Consider the following 20,786-nt stretch of genomic DNA (forward strand, 5'->3'; position numbering starts at 1 on the left):
AGATGTCAGACATGACAGACAACCAATAGTTAAATTAAGTAGTTCATTTGGATATTCTTATTTAATTAAATTTAGGGTTTACAACAAATATGCACACTCTGTATTCTGTTTAATGTTATACAATATGAGAATGAGGAATAGATGCTTTTTATGGTGTGCTTGAGCACCCCTAAAGAGTCTAAAATCGCCACTGGTATTTAGCCTGTTTCGTCAATCACATTAGCCTGACGTTGTCATACTCATAATTCTACTCAGAATATGAGTCTGATACCGCTCCGTTGGGCTTTGGGGCGTGTTTCAACCGAACCCAGACAAAAAATGCTTCTTCGCTCAATTGGATAGACCTACAACCAATCAGAGCAACGTAGTATGTTTTTTGTTGAAAACGAATTTAACCCAAGCGCTCTTTGGTGATGTGGTTGATTACGTTACTGTTGATGATCTGTCCTTCGTCGTATAAAGCCCGCCCTGACAATTTGATTGGTCCGAACAGCTCTTGTTCTGACATAGTTTTTCCCCAACCGAGCGATCCCAGACCCAACTTCCCGACCCAATTTTTTTGTGGGCGAGCCTAAGTTGGGCTAGCCTGGTCCTAACCAGACTCTCGTACATTGCATTTGTACAGAGAGTCTGGCCTCGCTCCATTGACAAGCGTCGACTTCCTTGTAGGCGGGTACTCTGTTGAAGTTTAAAACTATTGGATCTGCCCAGAGCCACTCTGATCTGCCATAACCAATACCTAGCGTTCACCATAGCCAATTCCTTCACCACTACTGTAACAGAGCTAGCTGCCGTAGATGGAAAATCAAACTGTTCCGAACCTCGTGGGGAGGAGGGCCACAACATCATGGCCACCAACAAAACTCAGCAAAACTTGTTCTTGCTCCGGCTTTAGCTGTTGGATATTCGGCAGCGTTGCCACAACGACCGAATGGCTTTGCTCGCATCTTTCTCCGCCGCCATTACGGAACTACAACACAAACTAGCGCACGACATCAACGTCATCGTTCTCAGCCACTCCCTCTGTTCGCTGATTCGCCGGTAGAAAATCAACCTGCAAAAATCTGACTTACGTACCTCATGGCCAGACCTATGTACAGAAGCAAAAATTAAATTGAGCGGAAGTACGTAGGAGGGCAGAGCCAGGCTAAAGTTGGGCTGGCAGCCAGGCTACAATCACGTATATCCATATCTTCGTGTATCAAACTGGGTTCTTACTCACCACCAGGGGGCGCCCCCGTAACATTTTAATCGACCCGTCATTCATAACTTTCTTTCCCAAGAATAGCTTCGTTTGGCACTCCCCCCCCCCCCCCCTCCCCCTAGACATATGGCCAATACTATAACCCCCCCCCCCCCCCCCTTTCTCCTATTTACCCCCGCCGCTTTGCTCTCCACGCTCAGTCTTTTCTGTAAGGGGTCCCCTATCCCACCCTACCAGACGGGCGCAGGGTTTCCCTAAAGTAGCCTACCTACCCGGGTGTGTTCTCGGACTGGACCAAGCGAACCAAGGCATTGCCAAAACAAACAAACGTAAATCCCATTTTAAAAGGGTGCACAGGGTTAGATAAACGAAATCGGGAGTTTTTAGATGTGGTTGGAGAACTTGTGATGGACTACAGCTGTTTGGTGGCAGTCGTCGCTGACTTGACCAAAGCGCAGCTTCGACCAAAACCTAGGATGCACCTTTTTGACCGCACTTCATCACCGGCAGCATGGATTTACTAAGGTTGAACGAAACCAATGCGCTCGACAGCGCGGGAGCACAAAGTGGTGCGCAACTGAACGTTTTCGTGAACTGCAGTATAAAGGAGAGAAATATCACCTGTGACAATGCGACCGTAGCCCCCAGACCTCTACCCGTAAAGCTCGCTCAAAAAGGTAAAGTGACACCGGTCCATTAGGCTACAAACAAAGAAAAAACACATTGATGACACACCAGACTTTAAAACGGGCTTACAGTGAAGCGTTAGAACTGATCCCTTTGTGAACCGTTCTTATGCAACTTTAAAGTGCTATCAATGTATGCGCCTGTTTAGAATAGCCTACCGATTCATTTATCCGAACGATTTTCAGGCATTTCATTCACAGCAGCGCCTGTTGCTTAAACTCACCATCTAATCACAATGTGGCCAGCTCATACATTATCAATCGGTTTATTTGGCCACCTTTACCAATAGTTAAAACCTAGCCCATCCCTACCATTTTCTATAAACACTTCTGCATGGTGGACGCCTGCATTGCTAATGTTTAAATGTTTATTTAAACATATAACATCTGTCTGTCACAATGTGTTTTTCTCCGAATTCCTCGCGCGCACGTGTGTATATTGCCACACTGGGATTTGCAGAGGACAGCAAATTATATTATATTCTGTCTGCATACGCTGTGAACAACTATACTGACAGGCAGCAAAATAGATGATAATGGACTGTGGCTGCACTTGAAAAACAAGCACCTGAGCAGATATTAGGAAACCGGTCATAGAAATTATTTAGTTGTAGTTAGCAGCATAACAACCTCTATACCAGTTATGACCAGACCAGAGGGATGGGTAGAACATGACTGCTTATGAAATATAACTTGATGGTTGTGAAGATTCAAAATCATTCTAATCTTAATAACTCAAGCCCAATTATTGTTTTTGTGGAGACTTTGTTGATTTCAGTGGGCCAATGTATTCAGTTCTGGGGACCATTCTTATAACTATGCTCTGTCATTTTCTATTGTGTGTCTGTTTCTGCATGCCTGTGTGTGTCTGCGTGCCTGTGTGTGCCTGTGTGTGTGCCTTTGGGTGTGTGTGTGCGTGTGTGTGGTATCTGAGAGAGATTGTAACGGCAGCAGTTAGTGCCGTTAGGGCAGTGGGGTCTTGACTCTGATTAGGCTCTTCACTGCCCCATCACACACTCTATATTTAGCATCCCCAGTAGTGATGCCATTCTGTGTGTTAGTAACAAACAGCACACACAAACCGTGCTTACAAAGATACACACACACATACACACACACACTCACAGAAAGAGACATGAGGATTGTCTGGTAATATGGCTGAACATCCTCATCAGTCCAAACATCCAAACATTTGCTTAGTCTCTCATTCATCACTTCACACATTGCATCTCAATCCATACCTCTCCCCCCCTCCCCCCCTCCCCCCCCCCCCCCCCCCCCCCCCTCTCTCTCTCTCTCTCTCTCTCTCTCTCTCACTCTCTCTCTCTCTCTCTCTCTCTCTCTCTCCCTCTCTCTGTCCCTTTCTCTCTTACGCAAACCTTCATGTGCAACATTCTGAAACAGCCTGAGCAAGACAATGCTGGCTAAGTCTCTTCTCAAGCTTCCCACTTTCCACATACTGCTGTCATACAGCCCAGCTACTGTACATTTTATTGCTTCTACACTACGTAGACATGAGTATTTACTATTAATCTTCTCCCCCCCTGATAAGTCACATATGATCCATTAAGTCAAGACAATCCCATTTTGATTTGACCATGAATTGATAACCATAGACATGGAAATAGTTTTGACTTTGGCAGAGTGGATGTATCTAGGGGAAGCACTACATACAGCAGCTAGCAATATACAATATGAGGCAGGGAGCATAGATAGTAACATGCAAACAACATGGAGGATGGGGATGGTGGAGGGCAGCAGCAGCACAATAATACAACAACCGGGAGTGAGTGTAGGAGTATCCGTGTGGCACTATATTGTCGCTTTATCGGACGTGGCCAATGAGCTAGAGGCAGGCTAACACAGTTGTAGTTGATGAGCGGAATGATGCGGCTGCCTGAGTGCCATGCCCTGAACTAGGCTTTGCTCATTAAGTCCAATAGATGCTACGGAAGTTCTATTTAATTAAAGTAAGACCAATTCCAATCTTTCTCACTGCAGTGTCTGGAGCAGTGGGACTGTTGTTAGAGCCATTTTGAGTTTTTTGTCTATTCTCTAGCAGTTGTTGAGAGAGAGAGGGGAGAGAATGAGAAAAGAGTCAGAGAAATGACAGGCAGGCAGACAGGCAGGTACGGGTGGGTAACACTGTGGCTTAGTGATGTATGACATTTACAGTGCTAGATTAGCCATTAGTTATGACATTTACCCATAACCCATTTCCACTAGAATGCCCCAGTCAGTTCCACAGATGCCAACTGGCATCTGAAATCCCCTCCTGGAGTGTTTGTGTGTCTTTGTGTGTGTATTTAGGGGTTGGTGTGTGGAACGTCTTTGGTGTGGTAAATGTTTTTGAAAGACAATAGGAACTCCTAAATATGCACGGTTCGTCGCTTGCTGGACCTCAATTTACTGAGCTAACACAGTCGAGTTGAGGATTGCTTCAGCTTCACCAGGTGTTCCTGTTTAGTCCACTTATCTATCTTTACTATATTAAAACCAAGCTTGTTCAAATGTTCATCCAGCCCTCTGAAATTGGCTGATTAAATATTAAATAGAAGCAGCAGGATCAGAAGAACCTAGCGGAGTGAATGTGCCTTTATGTAAATGAGTACCTCTGAGAAATCTGAATTATTTATTAAATGTATGTAGTTATTGAGTTACATTTTTTCTTCTGATTTCTAAGGCACTACTTTGGAAACTAGAGGCTATTTTTGCAAAACTCTTCACACCAACCACAAAAAAGCACCAACTTGCAAAACATTGTACAAAACAAACAATTCTTGCAAAACTCGGAAATAACATTGTGTGTACTACTGCGTCAGTAGTACACACAAACCATCAAAATCACTGATAGTATAATGGGATAGCAAACAAGGTAAATACTTTTTTCCTCTCCCAGAACCACTATGGTTTAGCACAATTCTGTTATTTGATTTCTAACTCTGTTCTTTGATTTCTAACCCTGCATACAGAAAAGCAAAAGCTACAAGTGTTTTTCATTTATATTATCAATGCGTAATTGGTGCTTCATGTGCTCATTCAAATGATGGTTTGTGAAAAACCAAAACGTTTTCAAATGACTTTGAAGAGTTTTGCAATAATTGTTTGCTTTTACAAGAGATGTACAATTTTTTCCAGGTTAGGTATGAGGTTTTGTGGTTAGTGTGTCGAGCTTTAGAAACATTTTGTATATTTTTGTGCCTTAGTAATCACACAAAACTGTAAATACAGCATTTTAGATGAAGGAGAGAGCTGTTGTCGTGTAGACCTAGTAGGTAGTGATTAAAAGAGAACATAGACATTTCGACCCTCTCCAGCTTGCAGCGGTTCTAGCAGGGCTGATAGAACTAGATGTGTTTAGGGAGTTATCACCACTCCCTGCACAGCCTCACAGCACACGGCACTGCTAATTGGCTTCGATTAGGCTGAGACCTTTGTAACATATTTCATTAGGAAGAGAACAAAAAGGGGCAGATGGTTTAGAGGGAGAGAGAGTGAGAGAAAGACGAAGAGAGAGAGAGCTTATTTGGTTTGATACATTGCATCTTCCATCACTTGAGTACATGTGTGTAAACATCCCCTCCTTATCTCTCTCTCTCTCTCTCTCTCTCTCTCTCTCTCTCTCTCTCTCTCTCTCTCTCTCTCTCTCTCTCTCTCTCTCTCTCTCTCTCTCTCTCTCTCTCTCTATCACACAAACAAACCCCACACATGCACTATTTAACACTTGTGAAGAAGTTTTTAATCTTCTAATAAGTAAACACGGTAGAGGGGCTGATATGAGGAGGAGTGTGTCTGTAAGACACAGAAAGAGACAGAGAAAAGAGAGACAGTAAAGGAGAAAAAAATCGGACCAGACTGCTTCTGCCTCTTTCAAGGGGATGGAGACATTTTTGTTTCTGCGGGGACTTCTGCTGCAGACCTTCTGTAAGCCCTCTGAAGTTCTGACCTCTGAATCTGTGTTATCAGCCTCATACACCTGGTGGGACAGCGCAGAGATAGACTCTTCTTTTGTGCGGCTGTCCTCAGGACAGGAGTGGGTTCCTCTGTGTCTGAGCTCACGCAAGGGGAGATAGACGGAACTGGAGAGGGAGGCAGAGAAGGATGGGGCGGGCAGAGCAGAGATGGATGGAGAGAACGGAGACAGATCGTTTGGCCAGTGTTCTGGTCTGAACACTGGTTGATACAGCCCAGAGGAAGTGAAACAGAAGATAGGAAGAACAGGAAGAAGATGGAGATGAGAAGAAATGAGGACGGAGATCGAAAGAACAAGATCCCGAGATAGAGACAGTACATGGAGGAGGAAGACTGAGAATGCACAAAACCAAAGTAAACCGAGATGCCAGAGCAGAGGACAAGTAGAGAGAAAGAAGAAACACCCAGGCGTCTTCAATCCCTTGGGCATGGTCACCATAGAAAACCTGCTTTAGGGCAATCTCAGAGGAACACGGTCATTGTTGGAGGTGTTTCGAAAGATGATTGGCAGGTGGAGGGAGCATGAGCTCCAACAGGATTCGGGTTAGCCAATACCTGCAGTCTAGTCCTTCCTCTCCTAAACCCTTCCGGGAGTTCATCTAATTCCAAAAGTCTGCTTCCTTACACTCCCCACTCCCCCTCCACCCCCCACCCCACCTACATATCTGCAAGGCCTGGATGGGTATAAGCAATAATGTGAGATGAAGTTGGTCACCCAGTGATAATGTGACGAAGTGATAAAGTAATGCTCAGTGACATGTCAACAATCCTCCATATTTGCTTCCCGTTATGATTTAAGTAGCTATAATTTGGATTTTCTAAGTCAGTCCTGGTAAGAGATCCTGCTCTCCGCTCCCATGGCAGGGAGAGTAGAGGTGCTCTTGTGCAGATAACGGCTAGCATTAGATCATCCTTGAATAGCAGTGAATGATTGATCTGTCATGCAGAAAAACAATGTATTGTTTGCAAAACAGGGAGTCAGTTGGCTGAGCGGTGAGGGAGTCGGGCTAGTAATCTGAAGGTTGCCAGTTCGATTCCCGGTCATGCCAACTGACGTTGTGTCCTTGGGCAAGGCACTTCACCCTACTTTCCTCGGGGGAATGTCCCTGTACTTACTGTAAGTCGCTCTGGATAAGAGCATCTGCTAAATGTAAATGTTTCAAGAAGTCATTTCTTTTGCTTTTCAGACCAGAGGAATCATCCCAGAGCAACCTGTAAGGGGTCAGTGATGTCCCCCACTAATAGAAAGACTATTTATTTTTCTCTGTCTCTTTCTCTCCCTTTGTGAAGAATGGAGAAATTCCCTAGACATAAAGTGGCATCAAAGTGTTTGCACATGCTTCCACAAATGAGGCGTAACAAGGACATATCTTCCGATCCATATATTATGAGAAGCTCTACCACTGCTCCTCAAGATTTGCTTTCATGGCAAACACGTTAACAAGCTAAATGTTAAGGTATCAAACAAACTGCTGTTTGACTAACCCGCACTGATGTTGTTACTGTCGAGCCTGTAACAGAGTGAGAAACCTGTGCAAATTGTTTTATAATTGGAACAGGGAAACATCTTTACCTCTCCTTTATTTCTTTCTTTCTTTCTCTGTCTTTCTCTCCCTCTCTCTTCCTTTCCATCTGCCTTTTCTTCTTTCTTTTTTCCCTGTCGCTATGTCTTTCTCCTTTTCTCTCCCCCCTTTATTCATACCCCTCTACTCCATCTTGCTCTCTCTCCGTCAGTCAGAAGGTAAACTGCTGTCCCGAAGAGGCGACCGAGGGGTCGATGTAGACACAGTCCTAGTATTGATCCGAATGTAAAACAGCCATGATTAATCTCTTCAAATAGACCTCTCAACAAGCCTACTCGGCTCATCCCTCCATCTCTCATCCCTTTATTTCAGATCTGCTCGGCTCAGCTGGACACCCGCATGGCAAACAAAGCGTCAGGGTCAGCATGATGTATCGGAGATTGAATGTTTGAAAGATGATAATCTCTTGCTCTCTTTGACCCCTACCCCCCCCCCCCCTCCGCAGAGTTGCGTATCCTGCTCTACTCAGTCATCTTCCTCATCAGTGTGCTGGGGAACCTCCTCATCATCATGGTCTTGACGGTCAACAAGCGCATGCGCACCGTCACAAACTCCTTCCTGCTGTCCCTGGCTCTCAGCGACCTGATGATGGCGCTGTTTTGCATGCCCTTCTCCCTGATCCCCAGCATCCTGCAGGACTTCATCTTTGGAGCAGCCATGTGCAAGATAGTGGCCTATCTGATGGGTGAGTCAGGGGTGGAGAAGGGGGGGAGTATATGGAAGAGAGGAGAGCCATGATGGTTCACCCACCTAAACTAAGTCAACGGCAATATATTTTCAACTTTTTCTGTTCCGTCCGAACATGGAATGCAAAGTAGTCGAGAAAGCAGAAAGTTCTTCAAGCGGCTCCAGTAAATCAACAGTTTCAAGCTTTCCTGAACTTATAAATGTAACCTTAGATCCTACACTCGACGATCTGAGATGAGATTGAAAAAGTTTCTTTTTTACAATGATTGGAAAAAAGAGAGTGACAAGCTAAGATGAAATGGATGTGCAGAGAGGGAAATTAAAGAGTTGGCGAGGCAAGTAGTACGGGATGGAGAGACAAAGGTGAAGAGAGAAAGAGAGAGATGGTGTGCAGAGGATTGGAGGGAGGAACGGCCAGAGCAGGAGGCTATGGGAAGGGAGAGTGGTAGAGATTTGGGGAGGGAGGGGAGAGTAGGGGATCTCTAGGGAGGGAGGAGACAGTTACTGGTGGATCCAAGGGGTGGCAAGAAACTAATTGCCATCCCAATCTCCCCATATTAAAATACATATTTCTTTCCATTAAAGTACATTTCCTTAAATTATATTCACATTATTATTATTGGCATCATTCAAACTACAATGTATAAATAACTTATGGTGGCATAGGGTGATGAGATATGTGGAAGGAAGGAAAAGATGGAAGGCTGTGGGCAGGGAGCTGAATAAACAGGAGAGGTAGGTAGCAGGCGTGAGCTATGGGGAGTGTGAGGCCTTGGAGGGGCTAGGGGCTCAGGAGAGGATGGGGGATGTTGACCGACATTTGTTTGCTTCAGCTTACCATTCTCAGTTGCTTCCACAGGCCCAGAAACATTAGCATCAACTGCATGTGTGTACATCATACACACATGCAGTTGATGCTAATGTTCTTGCAGTAGGACCTGGATCAGATTAATTTCCCTTGTGTCAGCTGGGGGGGGGGTGGGGTGGGGTGGCTAGGGCAGAGTTGATCAGACAGTCAGGCCAATGAGATTTCCTCAAACAACACCCTGATTACCATCTCTGCTCCCTCCTCCCTCCCTCCCTCCCTCCCTCCCTCCCTCCCTCCCTCCCTCCCTCCCTCCCTCCCTCCCTCCCTCCCTCCCTCCCTCCCTCCCTCCCTCCCTCCCTCCCTCCCTCCCTCCCTCCCTCCCTCCCTCCCTCCCTCCCTCCCTCCCTCCCTCCCTCCCTCCCTCCCTTCTTCCCTCCTTCCCTCTCTTCCCACCCAAGAAAATTCACACTGTGGAAGCAGCTTTTGTCATTTTCTTACCCACAATGCATCTCATTCGCATCCTGTCTCTCCACAGGCATATCCGTCAGCATCTCCACCTTTAGCCTTGTTGCCATAGCGATTGAACGCTATAGCGCCATCTGTAACCCCCTGAAGTCGCGGGCATGGCAGACGCGTTCCCATGCCAACCGTGTCATTGCGGCCACGTGGGTGCTGTCTTTTGTCATCATGGTACCCTACCCAGTGTTCAGCTCTCTACAGGGCCATGTCCGACCGGACAACACCACAGCACATGCCTGCAGACACGCCTGGCCTCATAGCCATGTGGAACAGACCTGGTGAGACGGTGTGTGTATCAATCTGTGTGTGTGTGTGGTTGACCCTTGCTGTGTATCTATCTGTGCGTGTCTCTGACCTGATATCCGTTCATCCATCCGGTATGTGAATCTTGTGAATCTTTCATCAACTATAAGTGGCTGTTTCCCAGGTACATCCTGTTGTTGCTGGTTCTGTTTGTGATCCCGGGCCTGGTGATGATTGTGGCATATGGCCTCATCTCCAGAGAACTCTACCGAGGAATCCAGTTTGAGATGGGACAAACGCAAAAAAACTCCGGTATGACCCTGGTCACGTGTATGTGTGTCTGCGTGAGCATGTGTGTGTTTGTGTGTGTGTGTGTGTGTGCAGTACACTTGTGTTTGACCAACCTTGTTATGGGTGTATGTGTGGTTCCATTTGTGATGTTCTCATCTGCTGAAATGTGTTTGGTGTTGCACAATTAAAATGTGCGATTGGCTGACAGCTTTAGGCTTTTATATCTGTCCAGTCCAACATGAGAAAGGGAAAATTGGACAGACAGAGAGAGAGGATGAGGAAAGAGAAAGGGACAATGAGGGAGAAAGGGATGACAGCAGTGTAATTATTGAACTCTTTTATTTTATTTTTTATTTTGTCCCGCTTCTGAAATAGCTGTCTTTAACCCAGGATGATTATAGCTAATCATGTTTCCTTCAAACACAAACCTCCATTTCCTCCTCTACGTGCTCAGTGCTGCTGTCCTATACCCATAACTATATTTAATCAGGATGGGTAAATGTATGAGGACAGCTCCCGCTCACAGACACCATGGGGTTTAAGTAGCCAAAGCAGCAAGGTTCACTGAGGTTCATTAATAAACACAGCCATTTCCCCTGTGGCCCTGATAGCCTGCTCTGTTAGCTGAGTCACTGCTGTAGCTATTAAGGTGAGCTGAGTGTTTATACCTGCGCTTTACATTGGCTGTGTAATCTGGTCCTTAACCACATGTGTTGACGAGCAGCAATCATAAGAAACCGGAAAGGACTATTAAAGTCCCAGCATGCAAACATGATGTCAACAAAAAGATGTGTGTGTACGTGCACAATATTAAGATTAAGATGCATTTCTCAGGACTGTGTTCCTTGATATTTCTCAGAACTAAGAAATGGTCTGCAGGGTTCATGTGGCCAGAGCTACAGTAGATAATATCCTCACATGCGAGCCCTGTAGGCTCCGTAACGCCTGTCACCTTTACACTGACCCACCCGATAGTCCCGGGGTCTGCTTTACCTAGAAGTGAACTCCTGTCTCACTCCCCGCTACCCCTGACTCCACAGATGTCAAGAACGGCCTGACCTCTTCCGTCTCAAGTGGCAATGACGATGGAGACGGTTGCTATGTCCAGGTGTCCAAGCAACCACACTCTGTGGAGATGTCGACTCTGACATCCTCGGCCCGAGCCGGGGGTGTGGCCGGAGGGAGCGGGGCGAAGGTGGAGCGCGCGCGCAGTAACACATCGGAGGCCAAGCTCCAGGCCAAGAAGCGAGTGATTCGCATGCTGGTGGTGATCGTGGTGTTGTTCTTCTTGTGCTGGATGCCCCTCTACTGCGTCAACACATGGAAGGCCTTCGACATGCAGTCTGCCCATAATGCCCTCTCCGGGGCGCCCATCTCCTTCATCCACCTGCTGTCCTACACGTCAGCCTGCGTCAACCCCATCATCTACTGCTTCATGAACACACGCTTCCGCAAGGCCCTGCTCTCCACCTTCTCCTGCTGCCAATCGCTGTGTCGCCGCCGGAAGCGGGTGCTGCGGGAGGCCGAGGAGGACGCCATGGCGATGGGGGTGTCCATGTCCAAGTTCAGCTACACTACCGTCAGCACCATGGCGACATGCTGAGAGATCGAAGTGGCCGCTGGGGCTGGGGCGGGGGAGGGCATGGGATGGGATTGGTGTCCTGCAGGGAAATGGGGTGTGGGAATAGGGATAGGTGGGCAGTCTGGTATTTGTGAGGGCTTTATTGGGTAAGAGGTGGGTAAGAGTTGAGTAAGGGTTGGTGAAGGGTTGGGTTAGGGTTGATTGAGGCTTAGGTGGGCTGGTGAGATGTGAGGGGGGTTCCTTGAGCAGTGGGGTTCCTTGAGCAGTTTAGGGTGACTAAGGTGAGAGGTGAGGGGGTTCCTTGAGCAGTTTAGGGTGGCTAAGGTGAGAGGTGAGGGGGTTCCTTGAGCAGTTTAGGGTGGCTAAGGTGAGATGTGAGGGGGGGTTTCCTTGAGCAGTTTAGGGTGGCTAAGGTGAGAGGTGAGGGGGTTCCTTGAGCAGTTTAGGGTGGCTAAGGTGAGAGGTGAGGGGGTTCCTTGAGCAGTTTAGGGTGGCTAAAGTGAGAGGTGAGGGGGATTCCTTGAGCAGTTTAGGGTGGCTAAGGTGAGAGGTGAGGGGGATTCCTTGAGCAGTTTAGGGTGGCTAAGGTGAGAGGTGAGGGGGTTCCTTGAGCAGTTTAGGGTGGCTACGGTGAGAGGTGAGGGGGTTCCTTGAGCAGTTTAGGGTGGCTAAGGTGAGAGGTGAGGGGGATTCCTTGAGCAGTTTAGGGTGGCTAAGGTGAGAGGTGAGGGGGATTCCTTGAGCAGTTTAGGGTGGCTAAGGTAAAAGGGGAGGGGGGTTCCTTGAGAAGTTTAGGGTGGCTAAGGTGAGTCGGAGAAGCAGTATCAGCGATTCCATTTGCTTCGTCTTTTCTGTCTGTGTGCCGAACACGTTGTGAGCTTCTGTGTTGTTGGTGATGGATTCCTGCTGTGGACTACAAGTGCCTGCATGTCAATGAGCTCTGTGTCCTCCTGTGGTTTCCTATTTAAATATGTGTGCTGTGGACTGTGTCAGTCCCTGTTGTGGATTATGTTAAACTTCATATGTGTTCAGCTACATGTCTGTGGGACTGAGTCGTGGGATTCACAAACAAGAGGAGTATGTGCTTAGGGGAGGAAGTCTTCTGTTATATGCGCTGCTCTACTGTATTCTGCTCCTCCGCACTGTTCTGCTTTATTGTAAACGGTGACTTGTGGGATGGAGGTGGACTGTGTATTTGTGTTCTCGTTTCTAAAGCGATGTGTTTCTGTGCTCGATGTGTGTCTTTTGTGGATGTGCTCTGTGGCATCACTGATACTGAAATCACCTCTATATGGGCCAGTGTGTCGGTGAAACCTCTTCGAAACCACTTACTCCCTCTCACTCTGCGCATCATCTGGGTTGATGTCTGGTGATGTCGATACTGAAATGGTATCATAAACACTGTTCTATCGGTCTGCCATCTTTGATTCATTTGTATACCCTGGCAACAGAACTGCACCTAGTAGATCAGTCTTATCTCTTACCTTACCATCTATACTCCCTTGGCTCTAACTGTCTGGGTACTTGCTGAATTCAGCTTAGTCTCTGACTGTACTGGACATATATAGATGGTATAACCCATGTAGGGATGGTAGAAACTAGTTATTGATGATAGAACCATGAAGGCAGCAGAATGAAGGGGAGATATCAGTTTTTGGCAGCCGAGTGGAGGAGAGAGAGCAGCGTTGGAGGCAACCGATTGGAGGCGATATAGAGGAGATAGCAGAAGAGCCATTTAAGTTTGTAGTCGAGCGACTGACGATCTATTTCCATCTACAAACACATCTATGAACATGCCTATAGGGATACTTCGACCCCCGAGATAGTGTATAGTGGTCATTGTGAGATGATCTGGATCCTGGCCTCCGCTGGTTAGTGACCATCTGCTGGCCCCTCTCCCTCACAGAACACAGGGGGGGGGGACCAATTCAGTGCCATTCTGTCATCCCCCCAGAGATGTCATCTCTGGGGGGATGACAAACAAAAACCCTGAAGCAAAGGCGGTGTGGTTCGAAGGCTGCTCAAAGTCCTACGTTCTCTCTCTCTCTTTAGTGATGCTAAGCAAAGTTGATAGTAATACTGATATTATTATCCTCTTGTTCACAGTTTTTTCTGTTTCTCTTTGTCTGTCTTTTTCTCTTAAAGACACACTAACATGGACATAGACACAGAGCAAACCAATAGCGTAGCCAGTATTTTATCTTAAAATGAGCGGGCCACAAACAAATCCAAAAAATCAACAAATCCTTAATTTCTTAAGTCAGAAATCTGTGAGGGCTTCGCTACTGGAGAAAACGAACATTTTGCCAGCAGAGAATAAGAATTGACTGTGCAGGAGGGGCTGTCCTGTGGAATTCTGTTAACCAATCATGGGAAGAATTTGTGTACAGTAAGTATGAGTGTTTGAATGTGTGAGTGGGAGTGTGTTGGTGTATGTAGTAAATAATTGTTTCCAGACTAGGAAAGCTCCTCACACTGTATATGCAACACTGATTTCCCAATAGTTCCACCGAGCAGAGGATAGCTGGTATTATGAGGCACACAGACACACACACATACACCACAGAAACCACACACACACCCATACTTACACACACACACACACACACACACACACACACCACACACTGGTCCAAATCAATTGAACTAACAGTACAGCCTTCTTTCTGATAAGCAACACACAATGCACCACCTTTGTGGATTCATTCCTCACCTACGTAAATTGCCATGCTGACAAAAGACAAACATGCACGCACATGAACTCACACAACGTGTGGTGGATTCTGCTGCTCCCCTAGCAGCACAAAGCCACTTTAGCCCATGGGTAGAGTGGCTTTTATTAAACCCTGTTTTAATATGCAATAGATTTACTGGTGTGGGCACCTGAGTGTAGACTGCTGAAGTTACTAAAGGTTAACGCTAATACAGGCCTCCGTTTCACATCAGAATTTATTAACAACTCCAGGTTTGGAAAAGGTAATTTTGTGTTGCATGCTTACAGAGACAAAACTCATTTATTTGTCTGGTTTATTATTATCTCAGACAGTCCTCTTTAACAGAACAGTTAAGGACTGGGATTGTTGAGTTGAACTGAGTGACAATGAGTAACAATGAAGTTATGTTTTTAATGGCCCCATCATCAAACTCTGGTCACATCATTAAACTCGTATCATCTAAATTTCCTTCTTTAGTTTCAGCAGAGCTGGACTTGTTTGCTCTGTGGCTCAGGGATGTCTTTCTTGCACTGTTTGAGGATGAACTGCCAATTAATCATGTCAATATGCTGAATTAGTCGTGGCCATGCCACAGTAATGATACATGCATAGATACACTTTATTTTAATTTCCCTACAGGATTGAGTCTGCTGTCCAAAGGTTAATTTACCAGTTTATGGAAATTGTTCCATATTCTCCCTCACGTGGGAAAATTAGGGAGTTGGGGGGTGTGCCTCACTGGAATTGTCAGTCACAACACACAAAGCTACTGTACACAACAATCACAGCACACACACATGTCCAATAAAAGTAATAGTGGGGATTAAAGTCCCAAACTGGACTGAAATGAATCTAACAAATCAGTCAAGGCAAATGTGGTTCAATAAAGCCAGTTCTAGTTTCTAAAATCTGACTATTTAGGCCAGGTTAAGGAAGTCAAGATAATTGGGTGTGTGCGCTATTCTTTATTGAAAGGTCGAACATGGATTTAAGCAATCCACCATGGCAAGAATAAATGTTCAAGGCCATGTGACCTTTACCTGAAAGTATGTTCTCTTTAAGCCGTGTCCCATGACAATTCCCTCATCCACCACCTCATCAATGAAGGGACACGCCATGACATGAACAGTATGTAGGTTAATGTCCTTTTTATAGACCTTCACTTGATTAACTACATTGATAAAGAGAAACATACACCCACTAAACACAACTATGGTACCTTTTTGATAATATTTATTTACTTTCGTTTAACATTAACCATCATATTTTTTTATATTTTTTTTTGTTTAAAAAAATTGAGGATAGAGGCATAGATTTCGATACTAAATTTCTGTTAAAATATTTTTTGCCTATATACCGTCAACTATTAATGTATCTATGATCATTCTATTGGGGAATTTACATATTTTATGTAGCATAAGCTTAAACATTTGATATCACATAGACTAGGCTACCATATAATTCAAATGAATGTAGGTCTGTATCATATAATTTATCATTGTATAATTAATTAAGTGTATTATTTATTTAATTTGATTTTCTATAAACAAAAATGTTTGACTTGGTGGTTAATGAAGTAAAATATGGCAGCACACCAGAAAGTCTGTGGTAAATCATGGTTTTCCGGTCGGCTCAGTCTTACATGAATGTCTGGGCAAACAACAACACAGGCTACGCCTGACAGATAGCCTGCCTGGAACCGATTTAAAGTAGTTTCGCAACATAAGTTGCATAGTAATTTAGTTTGAACTATGGTGAACTTGATTTATGGAACCCAAATAACTGGAAATGAGTCAGACTAATTGACATAATCCTGGCTTGCTTATTTAGTGAACTCGCTTTATGGAAAAGGCCTCTAGTCTTCAAACTAAACTTGTTTGATTTGTTAGATTTTTAACAAATTAAATAAATATTCTAATAGTTTTGGGGGAATTTGACCCTGGTGTGGCGAAGGGAGTTTAAGGATCTCGGCTTCAGTATGACATTGTGTGGATTTCTTAGTCCAATGAGCCGCTCTGCACTGAAGGCAAGGCAAAAATTAAGATGAGCCAGAGGAAGGGGCATATTTATATCTACTGGAATGGTCATATTCTAAAGGCCACCACTGCCTTAAGTATGTGTGTGCGTTCTCGAGCATGTGTGTGTGTTTGTGTGCATTTATGTTTGTGTGACTCATGTAGTTGTTCCGGAGTTTAGAGATTAACTACATGAAAGCATATGCCAGCTCTAACGAAGAATATTACGTTTGCACATTCATTTGTTGTGCTTGTCTTTTGCATGTGCGCAACTACATGGAACTGCATGTGTGTGCTGTACAGTCAGACCCAGTGTCTCCCTATGTTCTAAACTTTGATGTTTGAGCCTAATTGTGTGCCTATCCTGCTGTGCTGTGTGCTAGGTGTGCGTTGCTACGGTGTTGAATGGCCTATGATGTTTACTTGCATTTTTCCATTCTGGCTTGTATCTCATTATCTGAGGGAGGTCCTGTCAGGTCTGCTCTTCCAGTGCCAGCACAGATTTACTGCTATTATGATTGTTGTTACAACAATGTTCTGCCCAGTTGTTTTTTTTGGCATGGTAGAGGAACAAGATGCTATCCATTGGTACATGATATGGTCTGGTTTCCATTTAGGCTTTGGCAATTGACAAATATTTTCCATGTTTTGTGCTGTGTCTGTAAGTGTGTCTGTCTGTGAGTGTGTCTGCATATTTGTTACTTTGGGATTGCCGATGTGCATCATAGAAAATGTTTTTCATGACTGATCTTTTTTTCTCTGCCCCCTTCCTTTATTTATTTATAACATGTACATTAAATGATTATTCTATTGTTATGATGTGAACCCGTTCCTATGCTACTGCTTCATGCTGTAATGCTAATATATTTAAATAAAGTTTATCGTCTTTCAACTCCAACCCCCCTCATAATTGTTCTCTTTAATGGACCGGCCTTCAGACAAATGTACTGATATATATTTTTATATATAGTTTGGTATTTTGATGTTGGGTTTCTTTTACATCCATTACCTTAGACTACTGAAGCTCGGAGAGGTTGTTTTTTTGTTGAGTGATTGCATCCGTCAGCTTTATCGAGAGTTTTGCCAAAGCTTGTATGTCAGTGCACCACTAAGAGGACAACAGAGTAGAGCTTATAGCTGAAACCTGAGACTGTGAGATGGAAAGTGGACTGGAAACTTTCTCCTGTGTCCTGCTGAATGGGCACTTCTCATCAGGCTGGTTTTACTGGAATACATACAACGTGCTGATGATATTACACTCACATCAAAACAGTAAACCCATGTGACTCCAATGTATTTTGAAAGGATTTAAGTTTACTGTAAGTGCTGTATGAGCACTCAAATTGCTTTTTATAATTCAAGCTGATATTGCACCTGAGCAAGGATGTCACTGATGTGCTGACCAAGCATGTTGCATCAATCCTGTCTGACACTGCTCCTTTCCAGACAGCTCAAAGACAATAATGGATTGGGAGCCCAAGCTGTAGAGGTCTCTGATCAGACCTAATCACTGTATTCCTGCTGTGATAGATGGCAGAGTGCTTCATGAAGATGGAACTCACCGACTGTCACTGGAAGTAAGGGGCCTTACTACAAGGTGTTTGTTGACTGCATTGATCTGTGCAGTTGTGGATGTCGATACCACTGCTGTAGATGGTTAATAGCCTGGTGCTGCCGGTGCGCTGATGTGGTGATGCTAATGTGTAGTTATGTTGAAAGAACAGTGATATGCAGTTTATACAATCGTAGAGTACAACACCCACCAATGGACACACAATACCTGAGGTTTGGTTGAAATACTTCATTGAGCTAAACAAAAAATTGTAAACTAGATAATCCAACTCTAAAAACGAATTTAGAGGACCCTTAGCCAATACTAAACATATTATAAGTCAAAAACTCTTTTGGTATTTTCTTGCCACCTGACCACGCAAAAGTCATACCTATTGTTTCAGTATAATATAATGACCAACCAAAGTTCAAATCTTCAATTCCCCCCCCAAAATTGTTTGAAGACTTCAAATATTTCTCTCAGACATTCATTAGAATTTTCCTGCCCACACTGAACATTGGGTAAATTTTTTTGAGGGAAGGACAATGCTTTGCAATTTTTTAGTTGCACCAACTACTGGTAGAATGAAATTTATCCAATGTGGGATACCGCTACCGTGGAGGGAAAAATCTACCTCGACAGCTCCTTATGACCATTACACCATCTTTTTTTTGTTCAATGTATCTTTATTGAGCTTTTCAAACACAAAGACAGTACACACTCATAGCACTGGGACAGGCAAACAAACACACAACACCACAACAAAAAAAAGGTCCAGAGTGGTTAGTTAACTATAAAGTAAATGAAATACATAACATCTTATTCAGAGCCAAGGTGCATTGTCATCTGTTCTACATATAAAATGAATGGACACCATGTCACATCAAATTTCCCCATTGATCCATTTATAGTGTATCTCATTTTTTCAATCTTAAGAAAAAGCATGACATCACAGATCCATCTGCCAAAGGAAGGGGGGTGGTTACTCTTCCAATTTAAAAGAATGAGTCGCCGTGCTAAAAGGGAGGAATAGGCTATATACTATGTAATTGTGGCTTCTGCAGAGGGAGATCGTCTGCCGGTACACCAAAAAGTCCAACGAAAGGACAGGGATCAATAGTTAATCCCGAGATTGCCGAGTATACCTCAAATATTGAGGACCAGAATGCTGTTAGACTAGAACAAGACCAAAATGTGTGATAAAGAGTGTCAGGGGCTTGCTTACACCTGTCACAGATAGGGTTAACTCCTGGGATGATTTTGGATAGTTTAACCTTGGACATATGAAGCCTATGTACAATCTTAAACTGAATAAGACTGTGCCTTGCACAAATAGAGGAGGAGTGAATTTTTTAAACTATGTTAGACCATTGATCTTCAGAAATATCTGCATCCATATCCTTCTCCCAGTTCTGTTTATTATTGACATTGAGGAACCTTCCAATTCAAATATGATTGTGTACAGCTTTGATACAGCTCCCTTCACCTCAGGTGGAGTTGACTGGAGAAAGCGGTGACTTTGGTGGACGTGATGGAAATTGAGTAAAGCGATTCTGTACAAAATGTCTGACTTGTGAAAAAAATGGTGTTCTGGTAAAGAAAATTCCTGTTTAACCTGATCAAATGACATGAAAATGGCATCTTTGTATAACATCTTTATATTCACCACAAGCCAACAAGTAAATGTATTACCTTGGAGAGAGGGTGGGAATAGGTGGTTGGCTGTAATAGGAGAATAAACTGACATAGAGACCAGCCCATAACGTTTCCGAAACTGAGACCAGATTTGTAAAGAGTGGCGCACTACAGGATTCAAACAGGTCTGAGGTGAATGTAAGGGAATGGATGAACATAAAAGAGCTGAAAGCGAAACAGGACTACAATAACTAGATTCAATTTGTAACCAGCCAGGAAGATCCTGAGAGGATGTATCCCATCGCCAATACAATAAGCTTTTGATATTGGCAGCCCAATAGTACATTTGAAAATTAAGTAGAGCCATTCCGCCATGTATTTTAGGCCTTTGTAGAAACAATTTCCTGATCCTAGGTGCTTTATTATTCCAAATAAAAGATGAAATAAGACTATCAAGCTTTGTAAAAAATGCTTTTGTAAGGAAATATGGGATGCACTGAAATAAAAATTTGGGAAGGATATTCATTTTAATTATACTGATTCGCCCGGCTGAGGACAAAGGCATAGTGGACCAGCGGGTAAGATCCTGTTGGGTACGCTCCAAAAACGGAGTAAAATTGGCCTCCAAAAGTTGGGAGTGAGACCTTGTAATACACACACCAAAATAATTAAACTTATTATTTGTCACTTTGAAAGGCAGAGAGAGAAGTGAGGTCTGATTAGCAATTGTAGTAATGGGTCCATTTCACCATCTTGAAACCCCCACCCCCCTAATGATGAAGAGGAGAAAACTAAACAAAGCAGATGTAAGGAGAAAGGAGAACATGAGATGAGAGAGGAATTGTGATAAGCAAGGAGAGAAAGGTCGACGTGAGTAGGAGAGGAGACGTGAGGAGGAGAGAAAAGTAGAAGAGAGAAGAAATGTGACGAGAGGAGAGGAGTGGAACTGAGAGGGGTGAGGAGAGATGATAGGAGCAGAGGGAGGGAGGAGAAAAGAAAGTAAGCAAACAAACAGAGGAGAGTATGTGAAGGGCCATTGGACTCATTATCCTCTGAAGTCAGAGTCGTAAGGAAGAAAGATCACTGGAGTCTGAAACAACCCGAAGTCATGTTGGAAACAACATGACCCATAGCCCATATCAGATGCCTCTCACTGGCTGATGGTAGCACACATTTATAGCAACCTACTATGATGGCCCAAATCATACACACGCACACACTTTTCCCCAAACTTATATTGCCCCTTCACTCTCCCTCTCCCTTTTTCTTTATTTTTCCGCACACGCACATGCACA

The 20,786-nt window shown here is 44.3% G+C and overlaps 1 protein-coding gene across 1 annotated transcript; it reads left to right on the plus strand.

Moving 5' to 3' along the window:
* Positions 1-1,715: 1,715 nt before the first annotated feature.
* cckbrb (cholecystokinin B receptor b) lies at positions 1,716-11,636 on the plus strand. The gene is made up of 5 exons (XM_067259412.1): positions 1,716-1,881; positions 7,891-8,130; positions 9,476-9,737; positions 9,887-10,014; positions 11,034-11,636. The coding sequence occupies exons 1-5, from the start codon at positions 1,716-1,718 to the stop codon at positions 11,594-11,596; spliced, it is 1,359 nt and encodes a 452-aa protein (XP_067115513.1). The 3' UTR covers positions 11,597-11,636.
* Positions 11,637-20,786: the final 9,150 nt, after the last annotated feature.

The sequence above is a fragment of the Osmerus mordax genome, chromosome 2 (assembly GCF_038355195.1).
Source record: "Osmerus mordax isolate fOsmMor3 chromosome 2, fOsmMor3.pri, whole genome shotgun sequence".
Taxonomy (NCBI): Eukaryota; Metazoa; Chordata; class Actinopteri; order Osmeriformes; family Osmeridae; genus Osmerus; species Osmerus mordax.